Raw genomic sequence first — 14,587 nt, forward strand, 5'->3', positions numbered from 1 at the left:
ACCGGAGTGCCCGGAGAAAACCCACCCATGCACGGGGAGAACATTCAAACTCCACACAGGTGGGGCCGGGATTTGAACCCCGGTCCCCAGAACTGTGAGGCAGATGTGCTAACCAGTCGTCCACCACAGCTATTGGTAAATTGTAATTTGTAATTTGACAGCACTATTGGAAAAAAACACTAATCTCAAAATCTATTTAAACAGTATTATTATTGTATTCTAATATTGTGCATAGTGAACAATTTGCAGAAAGATGCTCATTCTGCTTTTCCAAGGAAAGTGTCAAATGGAAGCATGCATATGTCACCCACTCTTGCGTCAATCAAATGAATCATTCTGTCTCTCTTAGTGTCAGGAATAGAATGTGTATATCCATGGGGGATTAAAGGCCATAAATTATATTTGAAAAGGTATCTCTTTTTTCTGTTTCAACATCCTTCTGATGGTCCATTTCCACCTAAATTGACTTACAGTGTATTACATGAGCCAGTAGGCCAACATTTGGTTACTCATCAATCATCAGACATTTGTAAAGAAATACAGACAGCTACTTTGCATTGCTCCTCCTGTGTACATATGCTGGCCAAGGCCAGTAAACAAAGAGGATGAAAACAATAAGGATATGAAGCTGATGAGGTATTTTGGGGTGGATGTCTGTCTGGAGACTTTATCTCTTCTTGACAGGACATCTTAAATTCAAGGCCTCGCAGCAAGTACCAGTGGCCGGCACTATAAACAGAAAACATCCATCTTAGCATCAGGCTAAGAGGAACGTGGAAGACACAGCAGGCTGAGCATGTGAAGAAAGTCAAATATGAAAGAGAATTCCATGCTGACCTCTACATCTCACCAGCTACTTGGCTTACAAATGGCTTACGGTGGCTGACCAAACAATCTCTGCCAAACTTTCCCAAGTGTTTTTCTTGACTGTTTTACTATTACACTGACAACAAAAACATGAACACATTTTCAAGAACAAAAACAGTTTTTGATTCAATTGTTCCTCACACGTGACCAAAATGTCTGTCACTTGATCAATAACATGGTATTCTCTTTCTTTCCTTCCTCAGTTGATGGGTGCATCGACTGGTCAGTGGATCTCAAGGAGTACCATGTTCTGGCCGGTGAGCCGGTAAGGGTAAAATGTGCCTTGTTCTACAGCTATATCCGGACCAACTACACCATGGCTACCAACGCCAAACTGCGTCTCATCTGGTACAAGAACAAAGGGGACGCTGAGGTAAAATCTATTTTTGCTGTTTTTTTCTGGAGTCAAAGGGATGTCCCGTGTGGACAAAGAATATGTAGATACAGTATTATCTCGTGAAACTGATTATAATTGGGTCCGACTGGCAGGATAAACTGTGAAGGGCAACTTGTTCAGTCGATATTTGGTTCAAAAGTTAATTCCTGAGTTAAAGCGAAGGAGCTAAGAAACTAATGACTCATAGTGCCAGTGCATTATATTATGCTGTAATTACTTTACACTTTTTATTTAAAAAGTAAGTAGTTACCAAGGGTATACATAAATGCACTAATAATTAAAGGTACCATGAATTGATGTTGATGAATACAACCCTATTTGAGCAAGTCTTCTTATGACCTTCGCACAATCTATTCACTCCGCACTCTCTAGGAGCCCATCATCTTCTCAGGCCATAGGCTGAGTAAAGAAGATGACTCCATCTGGTTCAGGTCTGCTGAAATGGAAGACAATGGTTTCTACACCTGTGTATTAAGGTACTATGTGTGTGTGTGTGGGGGTTGGGCGGGGTGGGCTTGGAGTCACTTACCAGTTCTCTTGTGCGAAACTTTACAGATTGTGATGGGCATTGTTGCACTTATATATATATATATATATATATATATATATATATATATATATATATTTTTTTTTTTTTGTTTGTTTTGTTTTTGCCAATCACCAAGAAATATTAATATAGTCATTGTTCCTGATAAGAATAAAACTTTACAGATTGTGATGGGCATTGTTGCACTTTTATATATATATATATATATATATATATATATATACATATATATATGTTTTTTTTTTGTTTTGTTTTGTTTTTGCCAATCACCAAGAAATATTAATATAGTCATTGTTCCTGATAAGAATAAAACATTAATGGATTAATGCCAGAGCACAGATTTACTGTTCAAGAAACTGCTTATATTTGTTCCTACAACAAGGGTTGAGAAACAATCAAAGTATTAACATTGACAAACACCCTGGAATTATATTTTGGAGTGCATCATCTTACTCCATTACAATATTGACTCTTATTAAATGTGCAGCACCAAAGCTGCAAATAACCTTCATTTTTACATAGCCAAAGAGTATAAAACAGCACTCAGGTGACTCTGTTCACCATTTGAACTGGCCGTAGTATGAACGTTGGGTGAATTGCATGAGCATCCTTCATTTGCTTTGCATCGGAAATCAAAATCACCATTCTCTATCGCAACTTGATCCTTTTTTGCTTCCACTTCTGCACCTTCTACTGCCTCTCCCCTATCCCTCCCTCCAACTCAGTTTTTCTTTCTTCCTTCATCTCACCAGCTACCTCCATCTTCTGCTGATCTTTCTTCCTCGTCCGTTTTCCTCTGGCTCTCCCTGTCTGCACAAATTCCCTTTCACACCACCATCGTACTCCTCCACACTCTCCGCCCACCTCCTATTCCTGCCAGAGCCTGACACCTATCCTCCTTAATAAGCCTCTCTCTCTCTCTCTCTCTCTCTCTCTCTCTCTCTCTCTCTCTCTCTCTCTCTCTCTCTCTCTCTCTCTGTCTCTCTCTCTTGTTCCTTGCTCTTTCAGCATGACAACCTAATTAGGGCTTGGTGTCTGTCATTGTCTCAGGGTCTGTTATTAACACTCTTACTCATTCTCTCTCCCTCACACACGCATGCACACGCTCACATGCACGACCACCCGTCCCACCAACCTGCACGCAAACCCCCACCCCTCCCACATTACCACCCAACCTGCGATACTAGAAGGTTCATGCATTGCTAGACTGACTGACAACAATGTGCTCTTCAACACAGGTCACAGCTAATATGTTCTTCAATCCATTAATTACCTTTGATGTTCTTGTCGTTGCTCATGTATGTGGAAATGTGTTGCCCACAGTTTCACATTAAAGTAACATTTACATGATTAATGAACATGATAATTGATTCAGGCTCACTGTACAATTTAATGTTGAAGTGTGGACCTTAAACAAAATAATTCTCACATTGATTTGTATAACTCCCTGATGTAAATCTCTGGAGTGAGTCTTCTGATTTGTTTTTTTCTTTCTTTTCTTTTATTTTTTGTCATTATTACAATGTGACTTCAGCCTGCCACCATCAAGTCCCCAAACCACTTCTGTGAAGTCAGGTCTTTACAGAATTAACTACTGCCACTAATTTCAGGACCCATGTCATGAGTTTAGACTGTGATGAAGGTACACTAGTATTAAAGTTAACACGTTGACATTTTCTTTCAGAAAAAGAAAAAAGTATGATAATGGCCTCCTTAAAAATACAATATCCTCAACCAACAAATAGTATGGTCTGTTCTGCACTGACTAGGACTGTTTCGGTCAAATCTGTGCCACAACAAGGCGCTTTTGATTATAGCACTAAACCCCAAGTGCTCAAGGTAACAACCCCTTTATATATTATTCCTAACAATATATTTTCAGGAATCAATATACAGTATAACACCAGGTGTCTGCAAGATAATCACCATTATTTATTTACACTCCAATCAGTCTTTTAATAAACCAGTGTATACACAATGTTAACCTCTTATATTTCGATTTAGTTGGGTGGTTAGATACTGAGATAGGAAACAAAATACACAAAAACTACTCAACTAATCTTTAGAGATATGGCACATGGGCCAAAGAGGAAGGCAGTCAATTTTGGAACTAATATATACATTATAAAGTTGCAGATCAGAGAGTTTATTTTCACATTTTGCTTTGAAAGTCTTGTCTTGGAAACAAGTGAGGCAATGACCTACCAGATCCAATAGAAGCGTTTACTGTGTACGTAAGTAAGTAAGTAAGTAATATAATATATAAAATAATTCAAACAATGTCTCATTGTAATGTGTATTACTGTCAACCACCAGACTGAAGTGGAACAGTCTCATGACGTTAAGGGATCTGTGCTCTACTGAGTCATTCTTGTTTTTGTTTTTGTTTCTTCTTGAGGAGTATTATTTCTTTCATCGTTCTTTATGAACAATTGACACCAGTCTCACGCCTGGACTGTTTCTTTTTTGGGGGGGTCTTTAATTATGTTTTTGAAATGCGTTGCTTTGGATGTTTGTGTTTAACTCGCCCGCTGTGCTAAAAATCCACTTTCTCTTACATTTACTACATATTTTTAGCAGCTCCGCAGGAAGGTTGTCTCCTACGTGCGGCTTGTTTTGATGCAAGTTCACAGTGTATTATTTTTTCTTAATTTTAATCAATCGAGGCAGCATTGTTCCTGGTGAGTCTTTGTAAATGTTTTTTAGATGTTCGAGATACAATAGGTGTGTTAATTTTAAGATGTTAAGGAAGAGAACGTAGTACCAGCAGTAAAAACAATTGTACCAATTGTTTAAATAGTGATCTCCTCCTAGAGACAATGGTGGGTAAGTAGGCAGAGTTTGTAGTGGATTCGGTCACGGACAGTTAGCAAGTGGAGTTCAGGGTGCAGCCCACCTCTTGGCACCCACATTACTGTGTGTTTTTTGTTAGATTCATTTCCGCCTATATACACAGGTTTAGTCAGCTCGTTGTTGTATTAATTACATCCCTCATGGCTCTAAGACCTTTGAAAAAGTTTGACAAGATGAAGAAACACAGGTGTTCGCTTTTGAGAAGTTAAAGGCTTTTTGTAAGGTTGGGGCTTGGTGTGAGAGAAACTTGTGACCAGGATTGCTCGCACCCTGCTTCATACGCTACAATTTTAATCAATAACAGTGTAATACTTGAGCAATTTTTTTTTTACATTAAATTAGCGATTGAACATTATTTAGGGGTGCTTGAAGATTCCACAAGACAGTGATGATGTATTAAATATGAGTAAATACTGCTACTTCATAGTATAGAACATTCCTTTGTCCACACCAACTGTGCGACGAAATGGTCTCCAGTTTTGTTGATAATGTCACACCAAGACAATTTTGGCGATGTAAAATGGGCATTCCCAGGGTCATTGGTTATTTACCAGTTTCGCCAAAACAGGTTGATATTATTGGAAGTGACTCCCCGTTTCATTTTCTTGAGCAAAACATACATAAAGAGAACTTGTTAGTGAAATATTGGCCATCTGGATGCTATAGATCCTTTACTTGTAATGTTGTGATGGTGATTTGTATATTCAGTCATTTGCTTTATTTGTTTCTATGCCAGTTCGTCAAAATATGGCTATGGGAAGCTGGTCGGTGGTGCAAAAAGGTTTGGGGATCATTGGCTCCAAATTCATTACCTGGTCGCAATTTCTGGCTTTTTCAGCTTCCTTCAGTTCAACCAGGTTTAAGTTTCACTGCTTTTCAAAGGCATCCAAATACATTGTCATAGCAAGCATTAGCCTGAGTCACTTTGCAAAAAGGTGTGTCCTAGTAAGAAGGCAATCCCTTGAATACCTTGTTTTTGTCTGTGAGCCTGTGTGTGTGAGGGCAGATATCCAGACAAAAAGGAGCAATGTGAAGACACTAATACAAAGCCAAAGGAACACAGGTGAACAAGCAGTTAGTCGCAATCTCTCTCAGGAGACTGGAAAATAACATTTTCTGAGACCTGAGCTGCACTGAAAAAGGTTTATACGAGACAGAAGGAGAAACGGAATGGATTCTTGGAACTGGCAGAGAAGAGAGAAAAGTAGGAGATGGAGTGATAGAGAGAGAGAGAAGCATAAATTGTGAGGGTAATTAGAAAAAAATAAGGTTGGATTATTCTAGTGAGGCAGTGGGGAAGAAAAATACCTGAACTCCTCAGTAAAGCGACATACTATAAGTCTTAGATGAAGTAACACAGTGAAAAGTGAGCCTCCCTCATTATCATAGGAAAAGAAAACCAAAGTATACACAGAGCATACAGCAGAGAATAATTACTCTCACTGAAGAGCAACACATAGAGATTTGCCCCAAATTTTACATGTCCCATCACCTCAAAAGGCCTCCAGGGGGCATTTTGTTTGAGTGCCTATCTGAAAAATTAACTCCTTCCCAATGTTGTTTCTGTCTGGTCAACAAAATCATCTGTCATGTATCTGTTTTTGGATAATGTAGAACAATATAGTAAAAGCTGAGGGACTCCATGCATTAAACGTTACCCATTCTCAAAAAGTAACATAGCAATGAAACTGCAAGGTGTTTTTCGCCCATTATGCTTATAAGGAACGAATGAGGAGGTTCAGAAAATGGATGAACTAATATGAACAGAATATTCTTTCATAGCATATCATAACAGAGGTGTTAAATGTTAGCATCACAGTCAAGATAGAGCTTTTCCACTTCTCATTTCTACCTTTCACAGACATTGATTCAGTGCAGCTGGTTTAATGGTGGAATGTCCCTTGTGTTATCCCACATAATTTTCATACAATGCAATAAGAGACACAATATGTCTAGAATAGGCTGTACTCAATTGGTTGAAGATACACTGGGACCACAAGAACTGGACCCCTGCTGCTTCAAGTCAATGAAAACAAAAGGACTAAAAAAAGAGCCCTAGATTCTATTGTATTGAAATTATCCGGTCTCTCAAACATATGTGGGAGACCTCTTCCAGAAGGCAGAAAAAGTGAAATGTCATCATAATGTCTCAGAACAATTGTCTGTTCTCAAAATACAAAACCTATTTTACAGTGGAAACCAATTTTTCCCCTATTTTATTTTCCCATCTTATTTAAGTTCCTTTCCATTTTTAGATGATTACATTCATGAAGTAATGCCATCTGTCCATCCTATTATAAAATGCCATTCAGCAGTTTTAGGTGCCAACATTTAACAAATAACCCATATAATTTTTCATGGACTGAATGAAAGTATCTTTTATGGACCAACGCTGACAGAATCTGAACACACAAACAATATGGAGTTGGTCCCCCATTGCAGCTTCTAGGAAGGTGTGCGCAGATCCAGAGGAACATTTGGCAGGTCAGCTGTCAGTGATTATGTGCCTTGCTCATAATCTGTATTATAGTTGCCAAAGGTGTTTGATGGAATTGAGATCAAGGTTCCAGACTCACCCAACCATGCCTTAATGTAGCTTTGTGCACTGGAAATCGAAAAAGGGCTGTCGCCCAAAGTGTTTCCACAAAATTATAAGAGTAAAATTGTGCAAGATGTTCTCATTCTCACCTATAACTGCGTGAAGCTGTTTTGTCTTTTTAGCTTTTGTCAATTAATTCAAATGAACAGCTGATTTATGTTTGCCATCTGTTTCTTGGGGGCTTGTGCTCCTCTGTTGCCTTCTTCCATCTCAGCCTACTCCCCTGTGGTCTTTCGAGTAAGCAGAACCACCTGTCTTCCTGTACAGGATAAATCCACTTTCATGAAAGCTCGCACAAAAGAAACTTACACATGGTCACGGTGGTGTTTGGTGATGTAAGATGAATGTTTAACCTTTCTCTTCATCAGATTTTTTTTAAATAAATCTAGCCAGCAGTCACAAGCCCACACAATGGCAGTGGAAGAGGCAGTAGAGGAGAGAAGGAGAGAGCGGTCATTTGAAGTGTCTTTGGCAGTCCTCTATGACTTGGCAGCCATTGAATCAGAACCACTCTCATGCTAGTTTGGGCCACGTGCCAGTTCATGCCAGCATGAGCGCTTGAGCCGTGCTTTTTAGAAAAGGGAAAAAAGGTTACATTGCATTGAAGTTCAATGCTTTTTTTTTAAGGTCTGAAACACTACAATCTGAGCTAGAGTGATATGGAGGAAGACTTAAAGACAAAAAGAGTGCAGAGGCGAAGACCACTTGCAGTGAGATCTACAGTGACAGAGACTGCAGTGTGTGTAATGAGGCTATTGTTTTGGGTTCCAAAATATTCAAAGTACATGAGATAAAGGGTTTCAACGATGAAAAAGTAGAGTGCCGATAATTTAATTTTGCTAAAGCAGGTAATTATTGTGAAATGGCCTTCTTAGTCACAGTGAAGCCAGTATTCTTCAATGCCCTCTCTCGGGAAAGTGTGCAAGCAAAACTGTGGTTGTTTGTGATACGGGCATGACTATGTAAACAGAATATGCCCAAAGCCAGTTGAAGAAATCAGACTCAGTTCAAACCCACAGCTGAAGCCGAGTGTTTGTGGTCAACATCCGAACCTTTCAGCCCAGAGGTTATTTTCCATGACTTGACCATCAATGGCCAATATTTTTAATGGTGATATTTAAGCCTCCTCACCACAATATCTGTGTCGATATTAAGTCTCTATGTCGGAAACGCGTCTCTGAGTCCCTTCAAGAAAATTTTATGTGCTACAGTACATGCCAATTCTCCGGCCCAACTTTCAAAGCCTTCCTTTCCAACTCATTACATGAAGGACATGACACTTATTGCAGTGGCAGTGATTGTTGGGCCTGGCTATAAATGATGAGGTGCAGCATTTAATGATGGAGACTTAATCCATAGCAATGTTGCGCCTTTACAGCTGCACTTTTAAAAACTGTTTCCACAGCCCACTATGTTGTCCTACTTTGCCAGGTTTTTGCAGTCCTTAAGTTTAATGAGAGCTTGTTAAAATGATGTTTACCAAATTTAAAGGACAGTTGTTGTTGTTTTTTTAATTAACTCAGCTGAATAAAGAGTGCATTGTGAATTTGGAACAATATCACTTCTTACCAGAGGAAGTGTTGTAATGCATAAATACTCTATACGGTACACCAGTGGTTCTCAAGTGTTGTCAGTCTGAGACCTGCATGTTCCCATTGTCGCCATAACGACCCATATTTAGCAAAGTTAAGAACAAAAAGAAATGTTAGAAAATAGCATGTCATTCTAGACAAAAATCTGATGCCATATACGAGGATGATGAAAATGAAACGATGGTGGACACGGAACCATCAAGATTTGAAGACTGCTTGTGTGGAGGAATGGGCCAAAATCACACCAGAGCAATGTATGCGACTAGTTTCTCCGTACAAGAAGCTGTCATTGCAAACAAAGGCTTTTGTACAAAGTATTAAATAAATACCAGTTGGCATGTTCAATACATTTCCCCTGTGTCATTTCACCTTATTACACACAACTTAAAAATGTTCATGTCAATAGCACCTTGGGAAATATATTTAATGAGAAAAATGGTCACGTGTTAAATACTTATTTCAGCCATATACACACACACGCACCCACGTACGCATGCACACACACACATACACACACACTGTGGATGACCTTTTTGAAAGAAAATTCTTAGTGATCTCTTTCTGGATACATTCACCTTTTCTGTTGAACAGATTATTTGATGTAATGGGATAATATTGGTATAATCAAAAACAGATTGTAGCAACAGCCCTAGTTTATGAACGCAGAATCATTCAGGCCACTGCAAAGATAAGGGAGAGGGGAAACACCACACTAACAACACATTTTTAAAAAATTACTAACTGCATTGACACCCAATAAGAGAAAAGCAACAACCATCACTTTTATCGTCACTCAATAAATTGTATTTTTATTGATTGTCTTTGTAAAATAGAAAACACTGGAGGACAATCACTGACTCATGTAATGGAAAATATAATTCATAAAATCTTGCACAAGCAACATTTATGGCATTTATGGCAACAGGTCCAATATAGTTTAAGTGTATGTGCTTTTCTGTGTTGATGCCTCAGTGTGCGCAGGTGTCATCCTCCCTCTTGCTGCCTGTTAGTTAGATTGATAGTCAAATTAATCTGCAGCTCCATCCAGGTATAAACACGGTGCCTGCTGGCCAGGATACATCCCCCCTCTATTAGCACCATAACTCAATGCACCCTGCAGCAGCTTGGCCTGATCAGTGGAAGGTAATTGCTAGGAGGGCACTGGATTTATTGACAAGGGGGATATGGTGGATTACAAAATGATTTGGGGATTCATTCATTTTGTGTTTTAGGTAATTGCCATTTTTTCTAGATAGTTCTGCCACAACACAAACACACATAGCATTGAGTGCAGTGATAAACACTGTGTGGAATATCCCTGAGCTCAACTTTGTGCTGAGTCACTTTACCTTTCTGCCATTCAGAGTGTTGCAGTTCTATGCTTAGATTATGATTAGGTGGATGGTTCAATTTATATTTATTCTGGTTCCTGATATGTCATTTGCAATAATTTAAAAAAAAATCTCTACACGCCTATTTCAAAGTAACAACACATTTGTCTAACCAAATGTTATTTCGGAACACATGCGTATCATGAAATCATCTTCACTTTAATATTTGTGTAATCTGTAGGTTTATTGAAGTACAAATACAGTACATGCGATCAATAATTCACTTGCTGGCTTGCCCTCCAATTGACTTAGTATTGACACAAAACAGTGACTTGGAGGCAATCACGGCTTTAATGACAAAATATTTGTTGTGGTGCACTATCATGTGATGAAAGTCGTGTCGAAGTTGATTAATCGATTATGTAATTGATATTTTTTCGCCACAATGAAGTGGTCCCCAACCTTTTTTGTGCCACAGACCCGTTTCACGTAAAGACATTTAACGGGCCAACACCTGGAACAGAAAAAAAGCCAGAATGATAAAAAAATACAACTCACCATTACAATGACTGTAGTTGTTGTAACTAGTGGGAGCCCTGCCCGTGTTTTTCTCTTCAACGAGCTGGCCGTGTGACCGGACACATTTTTGGTGTATGATCAGAAACAATCATCTTGGTCCTCAAGAGGTGGGAATATATTGTGTTGAATAAGCTTGAGAAATCAAATAACACTTTTCTCACAAGGGTTTGAGGTGGTATAGCAGTAGCTGCTTCAGGGTCTTTCACGTGAGAAGTCAGGGCAACCGGGCAGCAGTCACTAAGTTCTTTGGAGTGTGGCTTTTTTTTTTTTTTTAGGAAGGGTGTGATGCTCTTCCAGAGGAACAGAACTCTCCCTATTTGTACTCTCAAGTTAAAAACGTGATGGAGGGCGAGTTCAGCAGCTCAAGCCTTGAATAGTATAGGACAACCCGTCTGGGCTAGCCGCTTTACGTGGATGGTGCATACTCTGCTCTCTTCTGGAATGATCTCCTGTGATATTTTGGGGAAAGGGAACAGTGGCACTCTCTGGGGCAGCCTGAGACACTGTGGAAATAGTTACCCATTGTAAGGTTGTAAGTTGTGATGATGATGACAGGTTGGAGTGTAAGGACAGGCCATGGCAACATCAGGATGGGATTGGACATATTGAAGAAATAACAAAACTGGTTTGCTCAGTTCATATTCTCCTCTACTGCTTTCCCCTTCTTTGTGATACAGCCTTTGATGTCTTCATTCCATCCAATATCTCTCGCTCATGCTGTTCTCCTACTGTTTCATTCCACCTTCCTGCTGTATGCCTCCTTTGCCTCTTTCAGTTGGACCTTCAGTTCCCCTTGCATATACTCTAGCCTGGTCACCATCCCTGAAGACTCACTGTTTTAGTGTTGTGTAGCCCTTTATTGTTACTGGCAAAGCTGTGTACATTTAGAGTGGGAACAAAAAATGTTTTAGAAGTTCAGGTAGTGTGTAACACAGTTCAGTGTCCTCCCTGCATGCATCTTGTAACAGTCCCCAGTCAGTTGTGTGGAAAAAGTCTATCAGAGCCCTTTGCCGAAAGGAAGCATTTTCTGAAAAAGTGTGTAGTGCTGGGTTGCCTCCGTACCTGTGACTTATAGTATAGGTAGAGCAGAGCCAAGTCGTGAGCAGGCATACAGTACCTAGTAATGTCAGCAATGAAGCACAGCAGGCATCCTTCACATTGGCATACAGGCCGGTTGTTCTGTTCCCTCGAGTGTAATGTGTGTGTACAAGGCCCTGGTTGCACCATCTGTTGTTAATAATAAACAGCGCATATTCTCTACCTTTTCATTCGCTGCTCACTCTGGTGCCTTTGTCCGCTCTGACCATGTGGTAAAGCCCACGTTAGCATCTTTTGATGAACGCTTGTAATTTCACCAGTGCAACCTTTGAGAGACTGAGTCGTCTTACCCGATATTGTGACCTTATACCACTTTTGCGCGCCATACTGCAGCAATGTCAGGCGCCGGAAACTCACGAAGAAAGTGATCCTACTTAGCCAGTCAAATTTGGGTGAACAAAGCAAGCCAGAATACAGGGATGTAAGAGGTGAGAGGTTAGTGATTAATTCTTCCCACTGGGAGCACAAAGCCAGTGTGTCTCATATCATCTATTTCTTAACTGAGGTCACACAAAGCAAGCAGTGTCAAAATCCAATGTGTTGAATACACAAGGACCCTGATCCCATTCATCCACTGTCCAATGATGGGATGTGCTCTCCTGGCAAGATGGAGCCATCCACATAGGCTTGAAAGGAGATTAGTCCACTCAAGTGTCTGACAGTGCTTATTTTATCAGTTTATGTAAAATTCTTCAACAAAGACAAAACTATTTGGAAGTGTACATACAAAATGTGCAATGGGGGCTAAATAAATGTTATCCATTAAGGAGATATTAACGAAGCGGGAGTAGAGCCAAACGTTGTACTGGTAAAGGAATAAGATCAAGTCTAATTCATCTTATGGCCTCTCAGCCTGTCTTTTCAAAATGTAATACAATCCATTAGGTGCTGTAGTTTATGGAGGTGCAGAGTGGCTGTAAGTATCCATGTGAATACTACTTGCCATTTGTGGAAAATGGGGTAAGTAGGCTTATTGGAAAAGATTATGCTGGCAAGTGGATTTGTGCATTTATATGACATGTGCCCATGTAGCCAAAAAAAAAAAAAAGAAGCTGCAGTTCATTTCTGGCTTTTCTATGTGTCCATATGAAATCAAGAAAAAAAATGAAGATAACCACTGCCTGAAATTGTGAAAAGTGTTTTATATAATAAAAATATGATCATTCAACACCATATCTGTTTTAAGTTCATGTGATCAGCATTATTCTGCTAGTGAATAGTCTCATTCACCCAAGTTATTTCATTCTCAAGACAATGAATCCATCACAACTGGACTGTTGTGGTTGTCATAGTTGGGACAGCACTGTCTTGAGTTGTGTGGAAATCATTATCCATCCATCCATCCATTTTCTTTACGGCTCATCCTCATTAGGGACGTGGGCTGCTGGAGCCTATCCCAGTTATCTTCGGGCGGGAGGCGGGGTACACCGTGAACCGGTCGCCAGCCAATCGCAGGGCACATAGAAACAAACAAACATTCACACTCACACCTATGGGCAATTTGGAGTCTTCAATCAACCTACCGGAAATCATTATAATGTACTCAATTCAGCTACTGGTATATAAAACTTTGTGGAGTGCTGTATATTCTCTCTACTTAATTATGTCTAATATGATACTATTTTTATTCATAATGGCCTGCATCGAATTAAATTGTATCAAAAATTATAATTTGCCTAAATCTATTTACTGTATGTTTTTCCTGTTGCCAGTTGGGTGAAGTGTTTCAAACTGCATCTTCCTTGCCTCTGATTTAGTTTGAACAAATCAAAATGTTAATTTTGTATCTATTATTACCATAGATCTTTAAAAATGAAGACACAATATGCATGTATTATGTAAGATATTCAGTCATTTTTGTGACTGGCCTGGCTTAAATCCACACAATCCATATACAGTTTATGTAACTGAAATTCACACTGCATTAGAAATACACACCCACGTGCAGAAAGAGGCAGTAACATAATTTACATTCAGAAAGGATTGCATAGCATGCAAAACATGCTTCTGACACAGTAGTAAAGGTTTAATTTATTTATTTATTGCAAGATATCCATACAACATTTAAATCTACATTACTAGATAAAGGATGGTGTCACTGTTTGGTGATAAACACAAAACATTTTTGGGTTTGGATGAGCAGAGGGGGAAGACCATGACACACGATCAAAACACTATAATAACATTTCAATAAAAGGAGGGAGTTGAATCAAAGCGTTTTGGTGCTTCATAACTCAGTGTGCATCATTGACACACATACATACACAAATACCATCAAAGCAAGATTTATATATGTGAAGTGTGAATAATGTTTTTATTGTTACATTTTAATGTTCTTATTCATTGCTAATGTGAGGGAGGATCTTTTCAAGCTATTTACGGGAAGATGTGATAAAATCACAGTTTGGGAAGACTGGGTCATTGCGTCCAATGTCAATTTATGTGCTATTCTGAAATTTACATGAAAAAAAAAAACAACATTCTGCCATTAAATCTGCACAGATGGTAGCGTTTTTTGTTTAAAAAAACCCAAAAAACTGAGAAGATCTGAGAACCATGCAGGTAAAGGTAAGTGAATCACTGGAGGAGAAAACAAGATGCTGCAGGCTAGAGACGGATTGATGAAGAGAAGACAAACTGACGGATAGATGGATAAAAGGCTTTTCATTCTCCCTTTTTAATGTTTTGGTTGCAGACTGGAAACTTCCTTGTGTGTATGTGTGC

At 39.2% G+C, this 14,587-nt stretch overlaps 1 protein-coding gene across 1 annotated transcript in view; it reads left to right on the plus strand.

Moving 5' to 3' along the window:
- Window positions 1-1,042: 1,042 nt before the first annotated feature.
- Window positions 1,043-14,587, plus strand: part of il1rapl2 (interleukin 1 receptor accessory protein-like 2) — a 100,682-nt gene continuing 87,137 nt past the window's right edge. Inside the window, exons 1-2 of the mRNA XM_061686594.1 lie at window positions 1,043-1,240; window positions 1,637-1,740. Coding sequence (XP_061542578.1) covers window positions 1,043-1,240; window positions 1,637-1,740 — 302 coding nt within the window. The remainder of the gene's footprint in view (window positions 1,241-1,636; window positions 1,741-14,587) is intronic.

This window comes from Phycodurus eques, chromosome 9 (assembly GCF_024500275.1).
Source record: "Phycodurus eques isolate BA_2022a chromosome 9, UOR_Pequ_1.1, whole genome shotgun sequence".
Taxonomy (NCBI): domain Eukaryota; kingdom Metazoa; phylum Chordata; class Actinopteri; order Syngnathiformes; family Syngnathidae; genus Phycodurus; species Phycodurus eques.